This window comes from Balaenoptera borealis, assembly GCF_965194805.1.
Source record: "Balaenoptera borealis genome assembly, chromosome: 1".
In the NCBI taxonomy this organism is placed as follows: domain Eukaryota; kingdom Metazoa; phylum Chordata; class Mammalia; order Artiodactyla; family Balaenopteridae; genus Balaenoptera; species Balaenoptera borealis.
In genome coordinates this window covers 184118602-184142899 of record NC_138860.1, presented here as the reverse complement: position 1 = coordinate 184142899, position 24298 = coordinate 184118602, and the positions used below count along the sequence as shown (strand labels likewise).

General features: G+C 51.7%; 1 protein-coding gene across 1 annotated transcript in view; it reads right to left on the bottom strand.

The window, feature by feature from the left end:
- The window catches only part of LRRC38 (leucine rich repeat containing 38), a gene marked incomplete at its 5' end in the record, with an annotated part of 34066 nt that extends 10092 nt beyond the window's left edge, over positions 1-23974 (bottom strand). Inside the window, one exon of the mRNA XM_082392342.1 lies at positions 23332-23974. Within this exon, the coding sequence (XP_082248468.1) occupies positions 23332-23974 (643 nt within the window). The remainder of the gene's footprint in view (positions 1-23331) is intronic.
- Positions 23975-24298: the final 324 nt, after the last annotated feature.

Below are 24298 nucleotides of genomic sequence, written 5' to 3'. Positions count from 1 at the left end.
TACAACCACCACCACTATTTATTTCCAAAACTTTGTCATCCCCCAAACTCTGTACCCATTAAACAGTAACTCCCCTTGCCTCATTCCCAGCCCCTGGCAACCACTCCCTACTGTCTCCACGAATTGCCTACTCATATAAGTGGAATCATACAATATTTGTCATTTTGTGACTGGCTTATTTCACCTAGCATAATGTCTGTGAGGTCCAGCCATGTTGTAGCATGTATCAGAATTTCTTTCTTTTTTAAGGCTGAATAATATTCCATTGCATGGTGACACCACATTTTGTTTATCCATTCATCTACTGATGGGCACTTGGGTTGTCTCCACCTTTTGGCTATTGTAAATAATGCTGCTATAAACCTTGGCATACAATGGACTTGTTGAAGTCTCTGCTTTCAATTCTTTTAGGTACATAACTGAGAAGTGGAATTGCGGGATCATATTGTAATTCTACATTTAAATTTTTGACGAACCACCATAGTGATTTCCACTATGGTTACACAGTTTATAGTCCCATAAACAGTGCACAAGGGGGGACTTCCCTGGTGGCGCAGTGGATGAGATTCCACACTCCCAATGCAGGGGGCCCGGGTTTGATCCCTGGTCAGGGAACTAGATCCCACATGCATGCCGCAACTAAGAGTTTGCATGTCACAACTAAGGAGCCCGTCTGCCGCATCTAAGGAGCCCACAAGCCACAGTTAAGGAGCCCACCTGCTGCAACTAAGGAGCTGGTGAGCCACAACTAAGGAGCCCTGGAGCTGCAACTAGGGAGCCCGCCTGCCACAACTAAGACCCGGAACAACCAAATAAATAAAAATAAATAAATGAATATTAAAAAAAAAAGACAAAAACCGTGCACAAGGGTTCCAATGTCTCTATATCCTTGCCCACATGTGTTATTTTACATTTTAAAAAATGGCCATCCTAATGGAAGTGAAGTAGTATTCATCTTTTTGGTGGTTTTGATTTGCATTTCTCTACTGACTAGTGATATCCAGCATCCTTTCATGTGTTTATTGGCCTGCTCCTTCTTTTTAAATGAAGGCCATAGTCTCCTAAACAGCCTGCATGGGGCATTTCATCAAGGATTAGCAGCCATGTTGCAAAAGGTTGGTCCCAGGTAAGTCAAACCTGGGTAGAAAATAGGGCTGAGAAACCCTGGGGGAGACCCAGAGGCACGCTGGACAGATTTCTGAAAAGGAAGACTAGGCATATCTCCCAATCCAGTATCATTCACCTACTACTTCCTGAGCCTTCATCCATGCCCTAAGCTGGGAAGAATGTGTGTGCAGGGGGTGGGTAGCATTTATTGAGCACATGTTATGTTCTGATGCGGTGCACGCCCCTTAACACACATCATTTATAGTTGACCTCCATCTGGGAGGTGAGCGGCATTATCCTCAATTCACAGCTGAGGAAGCAGGTCTCAGAAATCTTTGGCAAGTCACGTACTGTTAAATAGGGAAGGCCAAATTCAAACTATCCTCTCAGTTTGTTTTACTCCAAAGCCTGTGTTTTTCCCGTCACTCTATGTTGTCTGTAATGCTGAAGAAAGTGACATCCTCAGCCTCAGGAAGCTTATAATCTGACAGAGGAGCCCAAACTAAAATACATCAAGCAATGGGGAAGGAAGACACTATATGACTGAGAATCGACTTCGGGCTTTACAAATTCAGAGAATGAAGAGCCAGAGTGTGTGGAAGGTCTGGTAATACTCATCCCTATTTATGGAATGAACACATACCTTTGAGTTCAGGGGATTACTGGGGAGGAATGAGAAAGGCATTGCAGGCAAGAGGCCCGGGTGGAATCTGGAAGTGTGGGTGAGAATGACATTACAGGCACCCTCCTGGGCTAGAATAGCGCCCCCCAAATACAATATCTTCCCAAATGGCTGCCACTGGCTGATGTCCAGTGGCCGCATGCGGAGTTGATGGAGCATCTGAGGACCTGAGAATCTGGATTAAGAGATGAAAGGATGGCAATCCTGAGCCAGGCTCAGGCTGCAGAAGATTTTTGTGTGTGTGTGTGAAAGCAACAGTAGTGGTATTTTATCTTAAGAATCTAAAAAAACATTCAAATCAGCAGATAAGGCAATGTTGTCACATGGAGACAACCGTCAGGCTGCCCTAATGAGACAGGACACATGCTGTGAGCCTGCTCACTCATTCATGTCACCTGCTGGCCCCTGTGCAGGCATGTGAGTGTGTAATCCCCTGGGGCAGTGGGTTTCTGCCTGTCCTGCATCCCAGAGGCAGCCAGGGATTGCAAGGCATGGGTATAAGTTTAGGGTAAGACCATCCGCCTGTGACTAATATCTCTCGGAAGCCTAGAGTCTACAGCTATGATCCTCAGGCTTTTGACTTTTACATAATGGCAAAAATTGTTTTAAAAATAAGAAATAGAGGAGACTGACACAGGGCTGCAGCTGATAATTCTTCTCAGGACATTAAACACACACACGCCATCATCATTTTATAAAAGAGAGAACATTTGTACACCATTAAAGTTAAGAAAGGCAGGATAACAGCAAATCAGTTAATACATTGGCCTTAAAAAACACTCACCACAGTGCCTTCATTGCTCTCATTTTGCCTGGAAAGAAATGACCACTGATAAAGGGCCACATTTGGGAAGCATCATCATATTCCGTACTCTCTATCCCACCTGGAACAAGAGCCCGGGAACCGCCTCCTTATTCTTCAAGACCAGAGGTACAGCTGCAAACTACAGCTCCAGGCCCAAATCGCCCTTCCTTCCCTCTCCCATATGTATTTGTAAATAAAGTCTTATTGGAACACAGCCAGACCCACTGGTTTACACATTACTGAAGGCTGCTTTCGAGCTACAATGGCAAGTTTGAGTAGTTGCAAGAGATTCTATGGCTCACGAGGCCTAAAATATTTACTATCCAGCCCTTAATAGAAAGTTTGCCAACTCCTGTTCAAAACTCAACCCAGGAAACGCCTCCTCTGGGAAGCCTGCCCTGAATGCTTCCTGTGTTCCGCCTTCCCCTGAATCAGACCCCTCCCTTCCTGGCCCCCCACACCTCCTCCAAAAAAGTCAACTCCTCCATGGGGCGGCCTGTGTCTCTCACGTCTGCAGACACAGCTGCCAGCTCAGGGCCTGGCACACAGCACACGAACATTAGGAAAACTGGGAAAATCTAAAACAACTCAGAAATATCTGGGTGAGAAGGATCCTGGTGCATGGTTCCCAGCCGGGGTCCTGCAGGTGGGCTGGGGTTCTGTAAGCAAGGACCAGCTGTCAAAAGGCCAATCAGTCACTTGTTTGTGAGAAGGCCGCAGGGGCTATTTACTCAAACATGCAATTTGGTAGAAAAATCTTTCAAACTCAGGGTCTGGAAACATTAATACAATACGTTCTTTAGTGGCAAAAATGTTAGGAGCTATCAATTTTTGTGATTTCTCTGTCTTCTTCAGTGAAGTGCATCCAAGATGCGGAGACCTCTTCCTATTTATTACACATGATTTCTGAATTAATACTAGTAATAGCTGGTGGGTTCAATAGATAACTCAGTTCCCGCCCTGAGTTTAGAACTGAATGATTGAGAGACATGGGACTCAGAGGAAATAGGTGAGAACGTCAGTTTTGTTACTGATAAAACTGCAGGAGCCTACGCTGTCTTCCTGTGTCTACCCTACTGGCGGCCCCAATTCTCCCTTCAGCAGCCAGAATGAGTCTTTTACAGAAAAACTTATATCCCATCTTTCTCCTGCTCAACACCTCCCACCACCACCGCCACTAAGGCTCCTCATCTTTCCCAAAGTGAAATCCATGGTCCTTACCACTGTTTCTGCAAACCTCTCACTCCACCTTGCTTGCCATTCCTCAGACACCCCATGCACAGGCCTACCTCAGGGCCTTTGCACCTGTTCCCTCTGCCTGGCTCACTCTATTTCCTTAAGGTCTCTGCTCAGATGTCACTTTATCAGAGATGATGACACTTTATCAGAGATGCTCTCCCCAGCCCCACGATCACTCCCCATCCCCTGTACCTGGCTTTATTTTTCTCTATGGGACCACCTGACATGGTATATGTGTATCTATCTGTTTATTTCCTGCTTCCCTGCCCCTCTCCACTCAATTGTCAGCTCTGGGAGGTCGGGCTTTTGGTTTTGTTCCCTGCTGTATTCCCAGTACCTAGAACTTTCAAAAGTATTTTTGAATGATGTATGAATAAAGACAGGATTGGAGAGTGTGGCTTAGCTGCGTGGCCACAGAGGGGTTCCTAGACCACCTCCCCAAACAGACCGTCCATCCCACCTAATGGCTGATGGTGCTGGACAAGCACAGGTCCCTCCCTTGCAAGACAGAAGTCCTTTACCCTAAATTCATCGCCATATACCTTGCAGCTCGCTAGGAGGAGGAAGAAGCTGTATGTATTTCTCCCGTGCTTTTCCCTCTTGGGAGGTGGAAACATTCACCGCTCTTTGGACACAGGTGGAGCAGAACACAGAATGCTGGATAGTCTTCTAAGCATTGCACTGTCTACACTCCTCTAATCCATAAAACAAGCTCTGTGGCTAGTACTATAGTGACCCCGGTCAGCAGAAAAAGAAACTGAATGCTACTTCTGTGACGTGCTTCCGGTTCTCCAGCTGAGAAATGATAGAGCCAGGATTCGGAGTCAGGCGGTCTGACTCCAGAGCCTATGCTGTTAGCCATTACCCTCCCCTATTGTCTTAAAAATGCTTGCACAAGTTATTGTGGGGATACTGAGACCCAGTGAGTCACAGACTTAAGCCAAAGCTTCATAGGAAACTTGTAAACCCAGTTTGGAACCCACGTCACCTCCAGGGGTGGCCCAAGCCCAGAGTACTCCGTGGGGAGAGGTCATTCTAAAGGGTCTGGGTGTTGTCGTATTTCCTAGGACGGCGGTAACAAATTATCACAAACCAGGTGGCTTAAGACAAATTCGTTCTCTCATAGTTCCTGAGGCCGGAAGTCCAAAATTAAAGTGCCAGAGGACCAGGCTCCCTCTGAGGGCTCTAGGGGAGAATCCTTTCTGGCCTCTTCCAGCTCCTGGTGGCTCGTGGCATTCCTTGGCTTGTGGCAGCATCACTCCGATCTCTGCCTCTGTCTTCATGTGGCTTTCTGCTCTGTATCTCTTCGTATCTCTCTCTTTCTCTTACAAGGACACCTGTCACTGGATTTAGGGCCCATCCTAAATCCAGGATGATCTCACCTCGAGATCCTTAACTCAGTTATATGGACAAAGACTCTTTTTCCAAATAAGGTCACCTTCATAGGTTCCAGGCATTAGGGCTTGGATGTATCCCTTTGAAGGATGCAATTCAACCCAGTCCAGGTGTCTCACGTGTAACAGTCATTTGTTATCCTTCAGCTTCCCACCTCCATCTCTCCTCATTTGGAGTCTGCTCCCAGATTTCATTTTGGGCAATCACCTCTCACCCCGTGGGTACATCTTACTGCGACTTTCTTCAAATGCATGGCCCCTCACCAGCGTCTCTCTGTCCCAATACACTGAATCTTGAGTGGACTGACCAAAAAGTATGGCCGGAGCCCGTTCAATCCAGCAGCCCCACCCTGGACAACTCCTCAACTGGTTTTTGCTTTCCAGACTCCCAGGGCTGCCTCATTCTTTTCTGAGCCTGCTTCCCCAGCTTTCTCTTCAGTTCTGTGAATTACCTGACATACCTGCAATGAGTCCTTTTCTTGCTTACATTAACCAGAGCTGGCTTCTGTTGTTTACAGTCAAGAGGCCCAATTAACCAACGGATTATATGAAAACAGAGTTCGAGGATGAGCCAGACACCTGTCCTGTCAGCCCCTGCTCCACAGTCACAAATCATCGCACTCTGCCCTGCTGTCCCACAGAACCACGTGTTTGGTGGTTCCAGGCTCTCGAGGAAGTGCAATTGATTCTGTGCAACCCGTCTCCCCTGCTAGGGAGACAACCCAGGCAACAGGCACGACTGATGGGAAGCTGAGTTCCTACCTTCTGTCTTGTTAGGGGTCTTCCTCCAACACAGACTGACCTTCCACTAAAACCAAGTGGGCTCTGGCTCGTTTGGGTCCAGGCAGAACGTGGTTCACCGCTCCTTTGCTTCAGAACTACCTCTTTCTTCTCCACCAGGCACACTCCGAAGAGGTGGGCCATTCCTCGTGCGGGGTGGCTTGGCTCCCTGCCTACTGCCGCCCTTCCTGGTCCTCTCCCCTTGACTGATGACTTCTCCCCAGCAGCTGACACCTGAGCCAGAGAGGGTGAATTGCTGCCACCCTCCCGAAATAGATGGTGACACAGCAGAAGGCAGACTAAGATTAATCTCTCGCCCGTGCCAACAAACAGGCCTGCAGCCAGAGGCTCTCTTGGGGCCTTTCGCCTGATCTGGCCTCTCGGGAACTGCCTAATGACAGGCTCTCCTAAACGCTTTTTGTCATTAAAAATATATTTTTGCTTTCTTAATTCCACTTATTATGCAAAGCCTCTGTATACACTGAAACAATAGAAGTAAACAAAAAGAAGCAGGATAAAGGAACTCATAAATACATGTTTAACACACTGGCTTACACCTTGCTAGATTTTTCCTTCTGTGTGTGCATGTACATAAATCCCCAGAGCAGAAATACACTCCGCCACTCTGGTGGATAACCATTCTGGGAACATCTTTCATTCCACCAATATAATCATCAAACATCGTTTGTAATGACTACAGGGTATTTTATTGTGCAGATGAGTCATGATTTACTTGCCCAATCACAGAATGTTTCCAGTTTTTATCTTACTAGAAGCAAAGCTGCTATGAGTACCACGTACACATTTTTAATTATTTCCCCAAGACACATTCTGCCAAGTTGGAGGCTGTGTGAGAGTCCCTGAACTCACGCCAACAATGGATTTTGTCACTTTTTCATCTTTGCCAATCTGATAAGCCATAAAAGTGCACACTGGTGATTGAGTTTGCATTTCTCTGATTACCAGGAGAGCTGACCATTGTACGGTGTGCTCACCACCCACTTGGAGTTGTTTTTCTGTAAAGTGCCCGTCCAAGACCTGTGCTAAGAGCTTCGCAAGTCTTACCAAGGTATGAGAAGGCCCTGATGACAAGAGGCACTGGGGAGAGAGTCAGGCTGATCCCCTCCACCCAGCTCACTGCTGGAGCTACAAGTCCCAGGGAAGGGGTTTCCCTGTCCCACATGCGGAGGAAGGACACTGTCCAGGACCACTGCTGGTGGTCCCATTGCTCTTGGCCGGAGTTCTCCACTGCCTCTTCCACCCTCCTCTTCTGTTCATTGGAGTAAGAGGGCTCAGCCTGGGCTGGTGAAACACCCAACCAGGCCCTCCCTGCCAGCCTTCTGGAACCCAAACCCAAAGGACTGGGAAAAAGCAGCAGCTTTGGTTCTTTCACATGCACATCCAGACTTTCAGCCTCCTGATTTCATAGCATCATACAAAGTTAGACTTGAAGGTGCCTTGGACAGCTAATACCCCTCCCCAACCTCCCTCCTTTACTTTACAGATGAGAGGCCCAGAGAAGTTAGGCAACTTGTCTAAGGTCACATGGAGTCTGGACAGAACCCAGGTCTCCTGACTCCCCGTTCAGTACTCTTTTGAGGCATCAGGTTCTTAGTTCACTACAAGCACCTGGAGTTGCATGTGCTGTGGCCCCTGCTGCAGCCACTTCGTGTGACACAGGAAGACTGCACGAGGGGGCATCGCAGATGGCAGGCAGGGCTTGCTCATGCTTCTGGGAAGCAGGAAGCCGGGGAACACCAGCTCACATTTTTTATAGTGCTGACCTTTGCTCCCTACCACCACTTTCATTAAGTATCACCACATAGGGGAAAATTCCCAGTTCTCCTCACTGTATCAGCCGGCAGACACTTCACCTGATTAAGTAATCAGCTGATTTCTACTAGAGGAAGACGCATCTGCAGCATTGGGTCAAGGGCACCTGCTTGGTCCTGGCTCCGCAGAGTATGTCCTGTAGAAGGGGCAGCACGGAAGAGTGGATCCTGCACCAGGGTTGGACCTGTGTCTGCTGTCCTCCACTCCAGCCTGACTCCCACCCCGAACCTCAGGACACTGACATTAGTCACACACACAAGCATGGAAAACTGACTGACTCACAATGCGGTTTTCCCAGACTGTCCTCCCCCGGTAAGAAATGAGCAGAGATGATCCTGACAGCTTACACTTTTATCCTCTGGGAAGCTTGCAAGCATTTCCACTGTCACCACCACTGCCATCATCTTGACCATCACCACCATTGCTACATCCACCATCTCTGCCGTGATGTCCACCTCGGCCAAGTCCACCATTTCCAAAATGATGCCCACTCCCCCATGTCCTCCACCTCCACCCTGACGTCCACCTCCGCACGTCCACCGTCTCCACCCTGACGCCCACCTCCCCACGTCCACCGTCTCCTCCCTGACGCCCACCTCCCCACGTCCGCCGTCTCCACCCTGACGCCCACCTCGCCACGTCCGCCGTCTCCACCCTGACGCCCACCTCCCCACGTCCGCCGTCTCCACCCTGACGCCCACCTCCCCACGTCCGCCGTCTCTACCCTGACGCCCACCTCCCCACGTCCGCCGTCTCCACCCTGACGTCCACCTCCCCACGTCCGCCGTCTCCACCCCGATGCCCACCTCCCCCATATCCACCGTCTCAACCCTGATGTCCACCTCCCCACGTCCGCCATCTCCACCCTGATGCCCACCTCCCCACGTACGCTGTCTCCACCCTGATGCCCACCTCCACTATTTCTACCACCATCACCACCAGCGCTGCCACCTCCATCATCCATTACAGCCATCTGTTACAAGTTGGGCCCTGGGCTGAGGACACCAACCTGTGTCTAGTTATTGTAACTGATGAACTGGTTAGAACCTTCCGGCAAGGCCAGCATGAGGAAGTCTAAGAGTGGCCCCGTGAGTCTGGTACCTCCCACTACTTATGGTGATTGACGCTCCATGCTGCTCAGAGACACCCACTGGGCCTCCCTCCTTAGACCTGCCCCTCTGAGCACCCAGTGTCCCAAGTTACTCTCTGTCAGTGGGCTCACTGGCCAGCTGGAAGAAGCTGTCCTGGGGGTGAGGAGGGGTGTGTGTGTTAAGCGGGCCCCTCAGATTTCACTGTGGAGATGACGTTCTATGGGGAACTAATATTTATTGAAACTCATCATTTGCCAGGAACTACGATAAGTACTTCACCATTACCGTGTCATTTACTCCTCTTTCTCAACAGCCCTTTTGAAGAGTGGTTCTCATCTGGGGGTGATTTTGCCCCTCAGTGGGCATTTGACGATGTCTGGAGATATTTTTGGTTCTCACACTAGGTGGGGTGCTATTGGCATCTAGTGGGTAGAAGAAGGGATGTTACTAAACACCCAACAGTGCCAGGATGACCCCCAAGGCAAAGAATTAGCCAGCCCATAATGCCAATAGTGCCGAGGCTGGGATGCCTGCTTTGGAGTATTTTTTTTGTAGTCCCATTTTTCTAATTTAAATTTTGTGGTAAAATATACATAACGTAAAATTTGCCATCTTAACCATTTTTAAGTGTGCAGTTCTGTGGCATAAAGTACATTCACACTGTTGTGCAACTATCACCACCATCCATCTCTAGATCTCTTTTCATTCTGCAAAACTAAATCCCTGTTCCCATTAAACACTAATCCTCCATTCTTCCCTCCTCCCAGACCCTGGCAACCACAGTTCTGTGTCTATGAACTTGCCTCTTCCAAGGCGCCTCAGATAAGTGGGATCACACAGTATTTGTCCTTTTATGACTGGCCCCTTTCACTTAGCGTCATGTTCTCAGGTTCATCCATGTTGTAGCGTGTGTCAGAATTTCCTTCCTTTTAAGGCTGAATAATATTCTGTTGTATGGATGGACCACATTTTGTTTATCATTCATCCATCGATGGACACTTGTGTTGCTCTCACCTTTTGGCTATTGTGAATAATGCTGCTACGAACATGGGTGCAAATGTGGGGTAGGTTTTAGATGCAGAGACTGGGGCTCTAAGAAGCTGTGTGACTTACCTGAAGTCACACAACTCGTCTGTGAGGGTCTGGATTTAAGGGCAGGCCTGGCTGTCACCACAGCCCATCCTCTCTCCACGACACCACGGTGTCCTCAGTCTTGACCAGGCTCACTCACATATGGGTCGTTGGTTGGACTTCACTTGCCTGCCTCTCTCTGGAGTGACCTGATGGCTGCCCCATCTGTGCTACTGTGACAACCACTCCAGGACGTCTTCCCACGAGCGCTGGCACTTCCCTCTCAACCCATAAAGCTCTCTCTATGCCCCGGATGGCTTCGAAACAATTTACCAACACAGAAATTCTGATTTTTCTGGGAAGTCAGGAACCAGGCTGGGTTTTTTTTTTTAGATTTATGCTTCCTCTGGCAGCGGGGACCAGGGGGAGCCCCAGGATCCCGGTGGCAGACACCTTCACCCTGCAGTTTTCACTGTGGCAACTGCTGTCACTGGGGCCAGAGTTGTGGGCTGTTGGGAAGTGACTTCAGGGTGCGGTGTTTGGGGGGGGTGGTCGTTAGAAACAACCTGTGCAGGTGGAGAGGATGCACCATTATCTGACCCTCTCCTTTCACAGGTGGAGAAACCGGCCTGGGGAAGTGAAGGTACTTCCTCGTGGCGAGAGAAAAATGCCCCCCAAATGACCACATCCTAATCCCTGGAATCTGAGAAAATGTTACCTTTGAAGATATGATTAAGTTCAGGGCATGGATTGTCCAGGTGGGTCCAATGTAGTCACAAGGGTCCTTATAAGAGGGAGGAAGGTCAGAGTCAGAGAGGAGATGTGAGGATGGAAACAGAGATCAGAATAATTCGGGGCCATTTGCAGAGCCCACCAGCTGGCCTTTCGTCCTTATAGAGTGTCAGAATCAGTCTCCTTGTAGTTCACAACCATGGGTCCATCTTCGGAGGCCAAAACAAGTTTCTCACATTCAGAGACAGCTCTTCAGACATCAGGAGACAGGGGCTATGTCCTTCCACGTCTGTCCTTAGTTAAACATCCATTTTCCTATGTCAGTATGGTCTTATTCTCCAAATACAAAGAGTCTCTGGCAATTTCCAACAGACAGGAAGCCCAGGTAACTGCTTACAAGCTGCAATTTGATGAGGCCTGGGGGCTCCGACCTTCCCTCCAGGCCTCCCCGCATCTGAAATTCTACACAGACTGTGCCTCCATAGTGAGCAGAGGTCCCTTCCTTCTGCCTTTACTGTATTTATTCCTGGTTAACCCTCAAGTCACTAACACTAACGCTGAGAATTAGTTTACCAAACTGTTTTCTCTAAGCGAGGCGGATGGTTCTGGAGGCCACCTCCTCTCTGCTCTTCTCCCCTTTACCTTGTGTTAGCACCCATCACTGAGTCATTCATTCAGTCAACAAATACATATCGAGCACCTAATATAGGCCAGCTCTGGGGTAAAAACAGTGAAAAAATCATTTGTGACTACAATTTAGTGAGGGGAACCAGACAGACCACGAGTAAATCAGTAATATGTATTATGCAGCAGATGGTGACAGGTGTTATGGAGAAAGAGAAGCAAAGTGGGGAGGGAAGGAGAGCTGGAAGCGGCGGGTCGCAGGATTCAGTGGGGCTGGCAGGAAAGGCTTGGTGAGAAAATGGTATTTGAGCAAGCAGCTAAAAGGAATGAGGGAGAAAGTCATGTGGACATCAGGAAAGGGTGCTCCAGGTGGAGGGAGCAGCAAGTGCAAAGGCCCTGAGGTTGAAATATGCCTGGTGTGTTTGGGGAACAATAAGGGGTCTGGGTGCCTGGATCAGAGTGAATGAAAGGGGAGTAGTAGGAAATTAGGCCAGAAAGAAAGGAAGAGTTCAGATCATGGGGGTGGGGGGCTGCTTATAAGCCCCTGGAAGAACCTTGGCTTCTAATCTCAGTGACATGGGAGTTACTGAAGAGTTCTGAGCAGAGGAAGGACATGACTTGATATCTGTCTGGCAAGCAGGGAGGGGTCATTGTTCCAGAAAAAGCTCTCAGAAGAGCAGAAAGTAGGAGTTGAACTTGCTTTCAACAGGTGTTTAGTCCACTCTGGTTTCCACTAATATGTTCAAGTCACCTTTGATTTCCTCCAAGTCAAGGTTCTGAGTTGGCAAGACTCACTAAGTTTGGTTCTGCACCTAAAGCAGGAGCTGTGGACCTGAGAGGGTGGGCTTGCGGATAAAGGACCTGGTTCTGACATGATATTTAAGAAGCCATGCAATGGTTGGTGACAAAGACCCTGGCTCATCCCTCCCTCTATCACTTCTTGGCTGGTGACCTTGGCCAACTTACATTAACCTGTCTGTGCCTTGGAGGTCTCACCTGTAAAATGGGGTGCGCCTGGCACTGACCTCTTTGGAAGACACTCATAGACTTAGAGCTACACTGTCCACTACAGTAGCCACCAGCCACATGTTGAGAACTTGATCACGGCCAGTCTGGACTTAGATGTGCTGTAAGTATAAAACACACCCAGATTTTGAAGACTTTGTGTGAAACGAAGAATGGAAAAATATCTCATGAATGAGTTTTCTATTGATAAGTTGAAAGAATAACATTTTGGATATGCTGGATTAAATAAAATACTGAAATTCATTTCACCTACTCGTTTGATTTATTTAAATGTGGCTACTAGCAAATTTAAAATTCTAGACGTGCTTTGAATTCTATTTCTACTGGGTGGAGCTGCCCTGGAGCGCTTAGCTCAGGGCCTGGCACATAGTAGACACGCAATAAATGGAGCCAATGGGAACAGCCTGCTCAGGGCAGGAAGCAGGGACAACCCTCAACCACATAAACAAGAGCCCGATTTGTTCCTTTAGTACCTTATTTTCCCACGTGCAAAGGAAGTGAAGCAATTGGTTCTTGACATCATAAAATCCAAGGGCTGGATGCCATTTTGGAGGCTACCAAATCCATCCCCCTGCCTCTGGCAAAGAGGGTGGTTATCATTATTTCCTGCAGTATCTTCCCAGGGCTGCCGTAACACAACACCACAGACTGGGGGCTTTACAACAGAAATGTATTGTCTCATGGTTCTGAAGTCTAGAGGTCTGAGATCAAGGTGTGGGCAGGGCTGGTTCCTTCTGAGCGCTGTGTGAGAGAGGCTGCTTCCTCTCTCCTAGCATCTGGTGGTTTGTTGGCAATTTTTGGCGTTCCTTGGCTTGTAGATGCATCACTGAGCTCAACCTTCTCCTTCATCTGGTGTTTTTTTCTGTGTCCATCTGTGTTCAAACCTCCCCTTTTTTATAAGGACACCGGTCATACTGGATTAGGGCCCATCCTAATGACCTCATCCTACTCAATTTTATCTGCAATGACCCTTGTATTAATCATGATTTTTACATTCTATATTTTATTTAGCTTTGGCATCTTGAGGTCTTGCCAACGGGGATGGACTGTCCCTCCCGGGGTTGGCCAGTTCCTAGAGACAGTAAACCCTCACCAGTGAGCACACCCTTGATATGCAAAGCTACCAACCCGAGTCCACACCCCACCCACCTCCTTTTATCAGGTTCTTGCAGTCCGAGACACTATCTCCCTGCCCTAAATCACCGCAGGGCCAGGTACTAGACAGCTAAGGATCACCCTTTTAGCCAGAGCCTCCTGAAATTATTCAAACTGGCCAACCCTTAACCTGCCTCCTCTGCTTACCCTGCCTTGCCCACTCCTTCCTGCAAAAACCACAATAAAGACTCTCACCTGTTTTTCCTTTCATTCCTTCTGTCTCCTGACCATCCCTAGTGCTTCCCCGTGTGGCCCTGCACGGCTTCCACTCTTCCTATTTCTAGAGATCTGTAAGTATAAAACTTCATCCTTCAAGTTGCCCCCTTCATCCTGCATGCCCCCATTTTCTTCTAAAGCCCTTTTACATCAGTATTTCCCTGATCTTCCAAATAAACCTCGGGGTAACAGATGAGGGAACCACAGCCCAGACAAGTCAGGTGACCTGCCCAGGTCAAGGAGGTGGCAGCAGGTCCAGGGTGTCCCGACTGTCAGCTTTAAGCTCTCAGCCCCTCAACGGGACCATGTGACATCTTCATCTCTGATGCAGACGATCATTTATGTTGGTTATGTTTAAAAAGAGACATCACCTTGTTGGTGTCTCATGCAAAAGCAATGCCATTCTTTCTAATAATGTGAGGGGAGGCCTTTTCTTCACATGAAGAGGGAGAAGAGAGGAACATACTTTTGCACCTACTGATTTGAAAGAGAGCTACCGGGATGATGGGGCCTATATGCCAAGGGAACCCACCCAGGAAACCTGTGCTGGGAGCTGGGGGCGAGCGGCTTCCAGACCCTCTCATCCCACGACCTGGAAGAGGCTGGCTGGGGAGGGCACAGAGCAAGCCAAAGTCAGAGCTAGAAGAGGCCTTCGGGGTCATCTAGCCCCAGGGTCTAGGGCGGGTGGCTGGGGAGAGGAATTCCCGGTGTTGGGGAATCCGGCCAGCGCGGTGCCCTAAGTTGCTTCTCATATGCATGTGGTTCTCCTCCTGCCCCACCCTCTCTGATGACTCCCACCTACAGCCCCCAGGGGCATCTGGGGTCACCACTCATGATCTAGAGCAACTGAGAAACAGGACATGACACAGGTCGACTGCTGGCTAACAAGGAAGTGGGGACAGGGACCCAGATTCCTAGCTCTCTGGGTCCCGAGTGACCCGCAGCTCCCTCAGGGTCCTGACTCCTGCCCTTGGCATTTATCCCATGACCAGCCCAGAGGATGGTAGAGATGAGGCACCCGGGGGCTCCTTGATGGGCAGCCTCTGAGGCAGAGGGGACAGGCTGAGAGCCACTGGGAGGATGGGCTGTGAACACACAGATAATGCCCGTCTACGCGGGTTGTAGACATCTGGGATTTGACAGGAAAGGCTTAAACCCGGTGGGATTTGTAAACCTGCATGCACATTTCTAGGAATTGGATACGGAAGAGAAGAACAGCCTCTACGTGCAGTGCTGGAGGAGGCGGCACTCTGAGCACCTTCCCATGATATCACCCGAGGTCAAAGGGCAGATGCTAACACCTGCAATTGACAGAGGGAACACCAGGGCCCAGGAATGTCGGGGGATTTATCTGCCGTCAGACAGTTCACTGGAAGCTCGGCCACGGTCACGGCTGCCTGGCTGGATGTCCAGTGCATGGCCTGCCCAGCCCCCATCCCTAAGCTCCGCCCCCCAGAGCCTCCTCCCGGGACCTGGAAATTGGGACCAAGACAGCACAGTCTCGCCCAGCCTCAGCTGGTCTCGTGAATGGAGCAGCGTATTTTTGGCCACATGGATGGAAAAATACAGAAAGCCCATCAGTATATGAAGGGGGGTAAAAAAAAGTGTGAGAAGCAGAGGGTGAAGAAAGGAGGCGCTGTGTTCCCTGCAGCCTCTCGGGTCTCAGCCACGAGCTCCCTGAGGCCTGACCGTTCAGGACTTGGGTTCCTGGTGACACCCACATGCTTACAAGACACCCTTCGGTTTGCTTATGTCAGAGGCAGCTGGTTTCCGATTCATCGGGGTAAACTGAGATCGGCGGCCTCAGTGTCCTGAATTCCCCCCACCAGCCATTCTCACTGCACCTCGCAGAGCAGAGGCTAACAGACCCCCAGAACGAATGGCCGCCCCGCCGTCTCGCCAGCACTGCTCCAATAGACGGGGCAGGCACAGCTGGCTCCCTCCCGCCTTCACAGTGGAGAGCCCGAGGCTCGGGATCTGACCAGGATCACACAGATCCGCGCAAGGAGCTCAGAGAACCCCCGTTCTGGGCCTCTGTCTTTGCTAAAAGCTGATCTGGATGTCCTTGGCTGACCAAAGTCGGAGAGGGGGTATTTGGTGGGGACAAAAGCCAAGGCCAGCGATGTTGGCCTGTCCCCCCCGATGGCCCTTGTGACACAGCCCTCGGGAGTGTGCATTCGTCCACTCATTCACACATGCCTACTGCCCCACGGAGCCCCTTCTACACTGGGCATGGCCCCAGGCGCTAGGGACACGGCAGGGAGCGTGCTGATATTGAGCTCATGTTTCTAGAGGGACAAGACTTGTGAACGAGATAATGTGGACTCAGTGAGCGAGACGCCACAGACACAACAAGCAGATATAACAACGATGAGAGGGTGGGGACGGGACTGCTTGGGCGGGGTGGTCAGGGAAGGCCTCTCTGAGGAGGGGACATCTCCTGGGGACGTGATGATGAGGAAGACGCAGCCACTTGGGGTGGGAAACGTCTTAGCAGGAGAGGGAGCCGTAAGTTAGGAGGTCCTGGTTGGTCCCTGGCACCTGGCGTGTTCACGGGACAGGGGAAGGCCAGCGTGGCTGGTGTGGGGATGGAGCCTCGTGGGACATAGGAGGCAGCCGGCTTGTTCTAAGTGCAGCGGAAGCCACCAGAAGGTTTCCAAACATGCCATATACTACACCAGCTGCTGGGGATTCAAGGAGAGAAAGACACAGTTTGTGTCCACAAAACAGGCCAGACCTGTGAACTGGCAAGTTCAAGTAGTGGCCATAGAGATAACACAGCATCCAGTGAGGTCACACAGGCCAGACTCCCAACCCAGCCTCGAGGCCCAGAGGGTTGGAGGCTGGAAGACTAAGTAAAAACCAGAAAGGGAGAGAAGTAGAGGTGGGGAAGGGCGGGAGGGAAGAATCGGGGACCTGGCTGGCACCGTCTGGGCAAAGACCTGAGGGCAGGAGCCCAGGACACTCCCAGGACTGGACTGACACACTCTGCTGTTATCCTACGGTGACCAAGTTCAGGATACGATTTGGCTCACGTAACCGTGAACACACCCAATTCCGGTCCTCACGACAACCCACCCACGAGGAGGTCCTTCTGGGCCATCATCACACTGCCAGCCCGAAGGTGACAAGGCCTGCCAAGCATCTCATTCCCAGCTACCTCGGAGACCACAGGATTCTGGGACAGCGGGCATTGGACGGCCACTTGGCTGAAAGGCCTGAGCCTTCGGGTATCGGAGTCAGATGGCAGCTTGTCAGCTTCCGGTAACAGTGACACTGGCCTCTCCAGAGCAAATCCCCAGCTGCCTGTGCTCTCCCGGGGCTGTCCTAGCTGGGCAGGAAGGCAGGTCCTCTGTCCACTAGCCCGGCAATGAGGTCGCCCTTTGAGTTAATTGATAGAGCAGCAGGATGGTGACATTTCCAGAAAGATCCAACGTTTGGGACAGAGTAGCAGGACCAGGTGGGGCTCTCCAGGGAGAAGAGAGACAGGGCAGGGTTGTCTCAGGTCATGTTTGCAGTTGACTCTCCCCCGGACTCCAGATCGTGCTGTAAGAGCTGACACCCGGCTGGGACACTGGGGATGGTAAGAAAGGTGACACCGGGGACTCAACTCTAATTAAGACACAAGTTAAAAACACATGAGCCTGTGGCACCAGGACATGTACAGGCCTGTCAACCGCTGGAGGAGGCCACTTGCAAGAGCGAGTGAGACCTCAATCAACCTCTGCCAGGAACGTGGTTCTCTTAAGTGTATAAGCACAAGGGAGAGGTCCACTCCGCTGGCGAGCAAATCATGCAAATTATAGCAATAGGGGATGTCATTGTTCTGTCTATTAAATTGGAAAGCATGTTTAAAAATAATAATACATAAACCTGGGAGAGGCATGGTGAGACAGGTACTTTCTATTTGCCAACAGAGCCTGCTGTCTGGGGTGCAATTAGGCAAAAATGTATCCAGAGGTTTAAAATAACCATAGACTCTGACCTGGTGATTCCACCTCAAAGAATCCAACCCAAAGAAGTAACCGGAGATGTCCACAAATTTCCATGAATGAGGATGTTCAGTTCAGCACCGTGTATATACAAAAAAGAAAGAAAAACAATGCAGATTTCCAACAACAGTTTCAATGACTAGTCATATAACATGACCTCTTACATGACCATAAAAAGTTAAATTTTCAAAGAGCTATAATGACAGGTAACTCTCACAACTCAGTAAGAGGAAAAGAGTCAGTAATAAGATATATAGTATAATATCAATTTGTTTAAAATATATATATGTGCATAAGAATACAACCAGAACTAAACACAGTAAAACTTTCGTAGCAGTGGGATTCTGGGTGGTTTTTATTCTCTTCATGATATTTATCTACATTTCCCAAGTCTACAAAGGACCTGTTATTTTATCATCAGAAAAATAAAATGCTTTTATTTTCAAAGAAAACGAGTCACCTTGGAGTCACCTGGGAGAAAAGGACCTGTGTGACCTCCAGGCAAGCATCAGTTTGTGTCCCTTTGGCTGAATTACTGTTTCTTTTGTCAGTATGACAACAAGCCCCCACTCATCTGACCAAACCAGGCCCTCACGGCATCTGACATCAGGAAAGGGAGGTGGAGTTACTGGGAGATGGGGGGCAGGCTCCCCCAGAAGGCCGCGAGTCTGGCCTGCTAAGCAGGCAGGGTTAGTGAGATAACTGGTGGGCGCCCCACTTGCCGTGAACCCCCTCCTCGACAGGACGCTGCCTGCAGGGGCTGAGCCACAGAACGCCCGGATGCTCCAGGCACCACAGGGGACCTTGTCTCGGAGGCTTGTACCCACCCAAGGGGCCAGGGCGAGCAGACTGAAGGCGTGACACGCAGCCGTGCTTAATTTTCCCCCAGTCCCCGCTTCTCCCAGCCCTTCCCTCCCTACAGCCTCCCTCGTCAAGGTCCCAGTTGCAGCTCAGATCTCTCCCCTGGGACTGTGGGCTGTGTCCTGCAGGCCACATGAAGCCACGGCTGCAAAGGGAGGTGACAGAAGGTGCCTCACTGTTCGGCACCCCTCACCCCCAGGCCCCGGCTCCTGCTCGGGCTTCTCCCACGATACACTCTCAGGGCTCGGTGTGGTCTGTGACCCCGGGGAAGCCTGCTGACTCCATGCGCCTCAGAGCACAGAGACAGCCCCTTGCCTGCCAGCTACGGTTCCTCACACCCAGTGGCCTTTCCTGCCTGAGGCTCCAGGCTCGAGGCTGGGACACATGAGATGTCCTGTGAGCCCAGAGCCCCGGGGTGCCTGAGTGCTCTGCCCCCTCCCTACCGCACAGAGACTACGGCCACCTGGATTCCAGCAGAGGGGTCTCTGGAGGGACCTGGTCTCCCCAGGCCTCAACTTCCCAACCCTTAAGACACAGACAGTCTTCCCTTCCCTTGAAACCACAGAACTGCAGAGTTGGAAGGAACCTTAAAATCCTCCTACCCATACTCCTTTGTTTACCAAAGAAAAATCTGAGACACAGAGAGACAGGAAAGTCATATAACGTCACACCGCATTTCCACAGCTGCAGCAAAATGACTTCTCCCTCCAGCGCGGGTTTTCAAGCTTCAGTGAGTGTGCACCGCAAGCCCCTTTCAGGGGCTGGGGGTGGGGGGAATTAAAATGCAGATCCCCGGGCCTCACCCCCCAGGCACACATTCAGTAGGTCTGGGGGCCCAGGAATCTGCATGTCAAACAAGCTCCCTAGGTGATCAGCACACAGGTTTCTCATCATCCGTGTGTTTTCATTCCCTACCCGTCTCACTGGGCTGCTGTAAAGGGAAGGCAATGCGAGGAACTGGAGGGTTTTTTAAAGATCACTGTCTGCTGAGAAGGTGTTGATGCTTCCCTGTCTCCCCACACCTTCCCCATCTCTCCCTCCCTATCCTGCTGGTCACTTGAGCGACTTCCCAGGTCTCTTGCTTCCAGGTCTGGAGCCCTTCTGCTGAAAGAGGGATGATCACTGTTCCCTGGATGGCATACTGTCCCACTTGGCCCAGGACCTACTGTCTACGGGGAGAACCACCTGACCAGGTACAGAATCTGGGGCTGGAAGGTCAGCTGTCACCCATGAGAGCCGGGGATGGTCGGACAGGGCTGGGGCTATTCTCACCCTCCAGAAAGAATTAGGAGTGGGGTCAGACACTCCTGAGTGCAAGCTCATGTCAGTCACTAACGATGTGACCTTGTGCAAACCACTTCATTTCTTTGCACCTCGCTTGCTTCTTGTTGGGTAAGTTGTGGGTAAAGCTACAGACGGCACTTGTAAACCACAAACTGCCACCATAAGGTAGGGTCACCGGGTAAAACACAGGACGGCCAGTGACGTGAATTTCAGAAAAACAACAAGTAATCCTGTGTGTGGGAACATCCCAAACATGGCACGGGACAGACTTATACTAAAATATTATGCCTCGTTTATCTGAAATTCAGAGTGAATTAGGCATCCTGGAGTTTTGTTTGTTTGCTTTCTTGTTTGGGGTTTGTTTGCTCGCTTGTTGTTGCTAAGTTGGCCAGTGGGCATTCTGGCAGGCGTCCCCTTGTTCTGTTCCTTCAGACCCAGCACCAGCAGGCCGGCTCCCCCTGAGTCCTCAGACCCAGATGCCTCTGTCCCCCCCCTTCCCAATCGAGCCCTGAGGAACCGCACAGAGGGGACCGGCTGCCCTCGATGGGTGACTGAGCGCTCCCATCAGCGAGAAGGCTCGCTGGCAAACGATCACATTTTTTTGTGCTGTCAGAGCTAGTCAAGGTCACTTGCTCTGTTCAGTTTGCTTCTCTGGGGGAGGAGGGACAGGGGAGGTGAAGGAAAGACAATGAGGGTGGGTCCCCTCTGCTCCTTCCTCTGAATTCCCTCCCCTGGGTGCCTGCCTAGAAAGTCTTGGAGCTTGTGCCCCGTGGTGCCTGGCTTTCCCTGGTGGGAAGTGGGTGGTCAGCATGGCCAGGGGCGGGTGGGGGGGAGCCAGGAGGTCCTGGTGCGCTCCCAGCTGTTTCTAACTCTCCGTGTGACCTTGGGCAAGTCACTCCCATCACCTCTCTGGGCCTTCTAGAGAAAACGGGGTAATAGTAACACCACTAATGCTTATTAGTACTTACTGTGTGTCAGGCACTGTTCTAAGTACTTTATAGATAATACCCTTTTCATCCTCCCAACTAGTAAGAAGTAGAGGCAGGATTTGAACCAAGCAGCTCTGTGCCAGAGTCTGGGCACTTGGCCCCCTTGCCTGCTGCATCTGTGAAACTATGAGAGGCCCAAATGCAGGAGGAGGAGGGAAGGGAGTGACTGACACCTAGCGATCACCTGCTCCTTGCTAAGATTACCACACCCTTGACAGAGCTGACTTCGTACAACCCTCGCCACAAACATGCTGTGGGACTCTGATCTTCAGTCTGAAGTTAGAGGCAGGGAAACGGAGGCACAGAGAGGTCAGGGACTTGTCTAGGGTCATAATCTGAGTCTACATGGGAACTCAGCTCTCCCACATCAAGGCCTGGGCTAGATGCTCCACACCACCCCACTTTCGGTTCACAGAGCTCGGGACACTGCTCTGGCCACAGAACATGGGCAGCGAGGTCAGAGCTGCTCTTGGTGCTTCACCCCATGAGATGCCGGAAGCCCCCATGCTGCCCTGCTACTGGCCCCATCCTCTTCCCCCTGAATGAGACCAACCCTTCCCAAGGGCCTGGACACTGTTTCTTGCTCTGGACCTCTCCATCCTTACCCCCAGCCACACATCCTCATCTGGTGGCTCTTCGCTTTCCTATATTACAGACAGTAGGAAGGATAACGTTTTATATTCTTTGCTCTTTCATTTACCCACATTATCCTGACGATCACTGGTCAGATGGATTGGTCAGCATTACTGTGTCCCAATTTCACACAGCAGGAAAAGGAGGTTCAAAGAACTTTCCCAGAGTCACCCAGTTGTTAAGCCAGGACTCCAGTGTATACCTTCCAATCCAGGGCTCTGTAGAGGCCTCAGAGGTCAACCAAAGCACTTTAAAGATGAAGAAACCGAAGCCCAGACAGGATACCTGTCCTGGTCAAGGTGACAGCCATCCATGGCAGAACTGAGACTGACATCCACAGCTCCTGACCCATAACACCTAGCCCTCGAGTGAATGCTGGTGGGAGCCAATCATAGCACCTCAACTGACAACTGGGGTTCACGATGCCAGCTCTACCAAGAAGCGAAGGCAGAAGCCATCAGAACCAAGGGGAACCCCCGTTCAACAGTGAGGTCTGCATCTGGACCTTCCTGTCTTCTGGTGGGGAGGGTCTGGGGAGTGAATGAAGGCAAAGTTTAAAGTTAGGCGACTCTGTACCTTGCAGGTCAGATCTTTTAAGGACTTGTTCATGTGGGAGAGCCAGCCTGGGCTTAAAGTGCCAGCTCAGGGGCCCGTGTCTGCAGAGAAGTGACAGCCCCTATGCCTGGGATTTGTGCTTGGTGACAGTACAGAATGAATAAGCGAGCACAGGACTTCAGGACATAGATGGGCAGCATTTTTGAATTCTCAATAAATGGAAAAAAAATATATTTACCCATGATAAATCCACATCTATGTCACCTTTTATACTGTGGGTCTTTCAGCTCTGGTTCCTGTTCTGACAAACCCTCGGGGTCAAGGTGGGAGGTGGGGTCTGGCTCTGAAAGGTCACTGCTGGGACCCACGCTCACATGCTCACCAGTGGAAGCCTGGAATCCACTGAAAGTAGGGGCATTTCACCTGTTTCCCGTCCTGGGGCTCATCCTTATGGATGCTGGGGTCCCCTCTTCTCAGCTCTGCCTTTGCTTCCTTCCCACTGGCCTTCACAGAGTCTCTTACCTGCTGTGCCCTTATGTTCCTGTCCCCCAGGGGGGGATGTATGTCCATGTCACTGCCAGGAAAGTGCACCAGGCAAGCAAAGGGTGCCCCAGCCCACAAGATTTTGTTCAGCAATTTCACGTCTGGGCTGAAAAGCTACTGAACAGCAAATCTTTACTGCATGACTGACTCTTAGCAGGCTGCTGCTTTCCTTCACCGGGAATATTCTCACCCCTTTTAGACAGAAGAGCAAACTGGGAGCTGAGAAACAAGACCTACTCAGGTTACAGAAGCTCTTAGAGCTGGCGGGCTCTCTCCATGTTCAGTGTAGTGAGATGGGTGCTGAGCTGCTGCCCACAGAGTAGGGTGTCTTCCACTTAGGAGGGGCCCAGAAATAACCCACATCCACCGGTACTAGGACCCAAAGCCCCACAAGATGATCTCGGAAATCCAGGTCCCGAACATTGTTGGAGAAACAGGGGGGAAAGCAGGGCAACAAGGCCCAGAATCTCCAGAGAATTCCAGATGTGTCCCTCCCCACTCCCCTTCCCTAGCAGAGTCCCAGGAAAAGTTCAGACTGGGAACCTGGGAGGGTTACACCGGGAGCAAGTCTCATCCAGGGCAGTGGCCGTGAGCGCCCAGGCCTCCCCTTCCAGGCTCAACGCGAGGCCGCTCGCTGCCCTAGGCTCCCGGCCTTTGTCGGCCTCTCCCCGCGCTCTCCCTCACTCCTTCCCGCCTCCCGGTCCGGCCGGCAGGCTCACCTTTGGGCAGCTTGGACACGTTCTCCTGGATCCAGGAGAAGAGGTGGGCGAAGTCGCAGTCGCAGAGCCAGGGGTTCCCGTCCAGGCGCAGCGTGCGCAGCGCAGGCAGCGCGGCCAGGGCGGCCACGTTGAGGCTGCGCAGGTTGTTGTCGTTGAGCTCCAGCACCTGCAGCGACTCCAGCGTTTCGAAGGCGGCCTCGTGCACGCCCGCCAGGTTGTTGTTGGCCAGGCTCAGCTTGACCAGCCTCCCCGCCGAGCGGAAGGCGCCGGCGCCCAGCTGGGTCAGGTTGTTGTAGCTGAGGTCGAGGAAGGCGAGCTTGGCCGAGCCGCTGAACGTGCCCTCCTCCAGGGAGCGCAGAGAGTTGTTCCTGAAGTCCAGGTAGACCAGGTCGCCGTAGAAGATGAAGAAGCCCTCGGGGATGTGCTGGATGCGGTTCCCGGCCACCAGCAGCTTGCGCACGTCCAGGGGGAAGGGGTCGGGCACGCTGGGCAGCCCGCGGTCGCGGCAGTCCACGGTGTGCGGGTCGCTGCAGGCGCAGCCCGCGGGGCACGCGGGTCCTGGCGGGAGCAGCAGCAGGAGGCTGCAGAGCCCCAGCGCGGCGGCGGCGCCGGCGGGGGCGCGGGGCGCGGCGCGGGGGCGCATAGCCGGGACCCGCGCGAGCGGCGGCGACGCGGACGCGGCTCTGGGGCCGAGCCCTGGCGCGGGGCGGCGCGCGGGGTCCCGGAGGCCAGGCGCGGGGGGCCGGAGGGCTGCCGGGGCGGGGAGGGCTCGCGCCCGGGCGCGCGGGGGCGATGGGGCGCAGCGCGGACCGACCAGGGGAGCCCGGGAGGCTCGGGCGGAGCGGGGGAGCTCCGGGGAGGGAGGGGCGAGGGACTCGCGAAGGATTTACCCGAACAGGAAATTAACCCGCCGGAAAATCCCGGGAGAGAGGCGGGAGCGGCAGGGGTGGCGGAGCGGCCGTCCCAA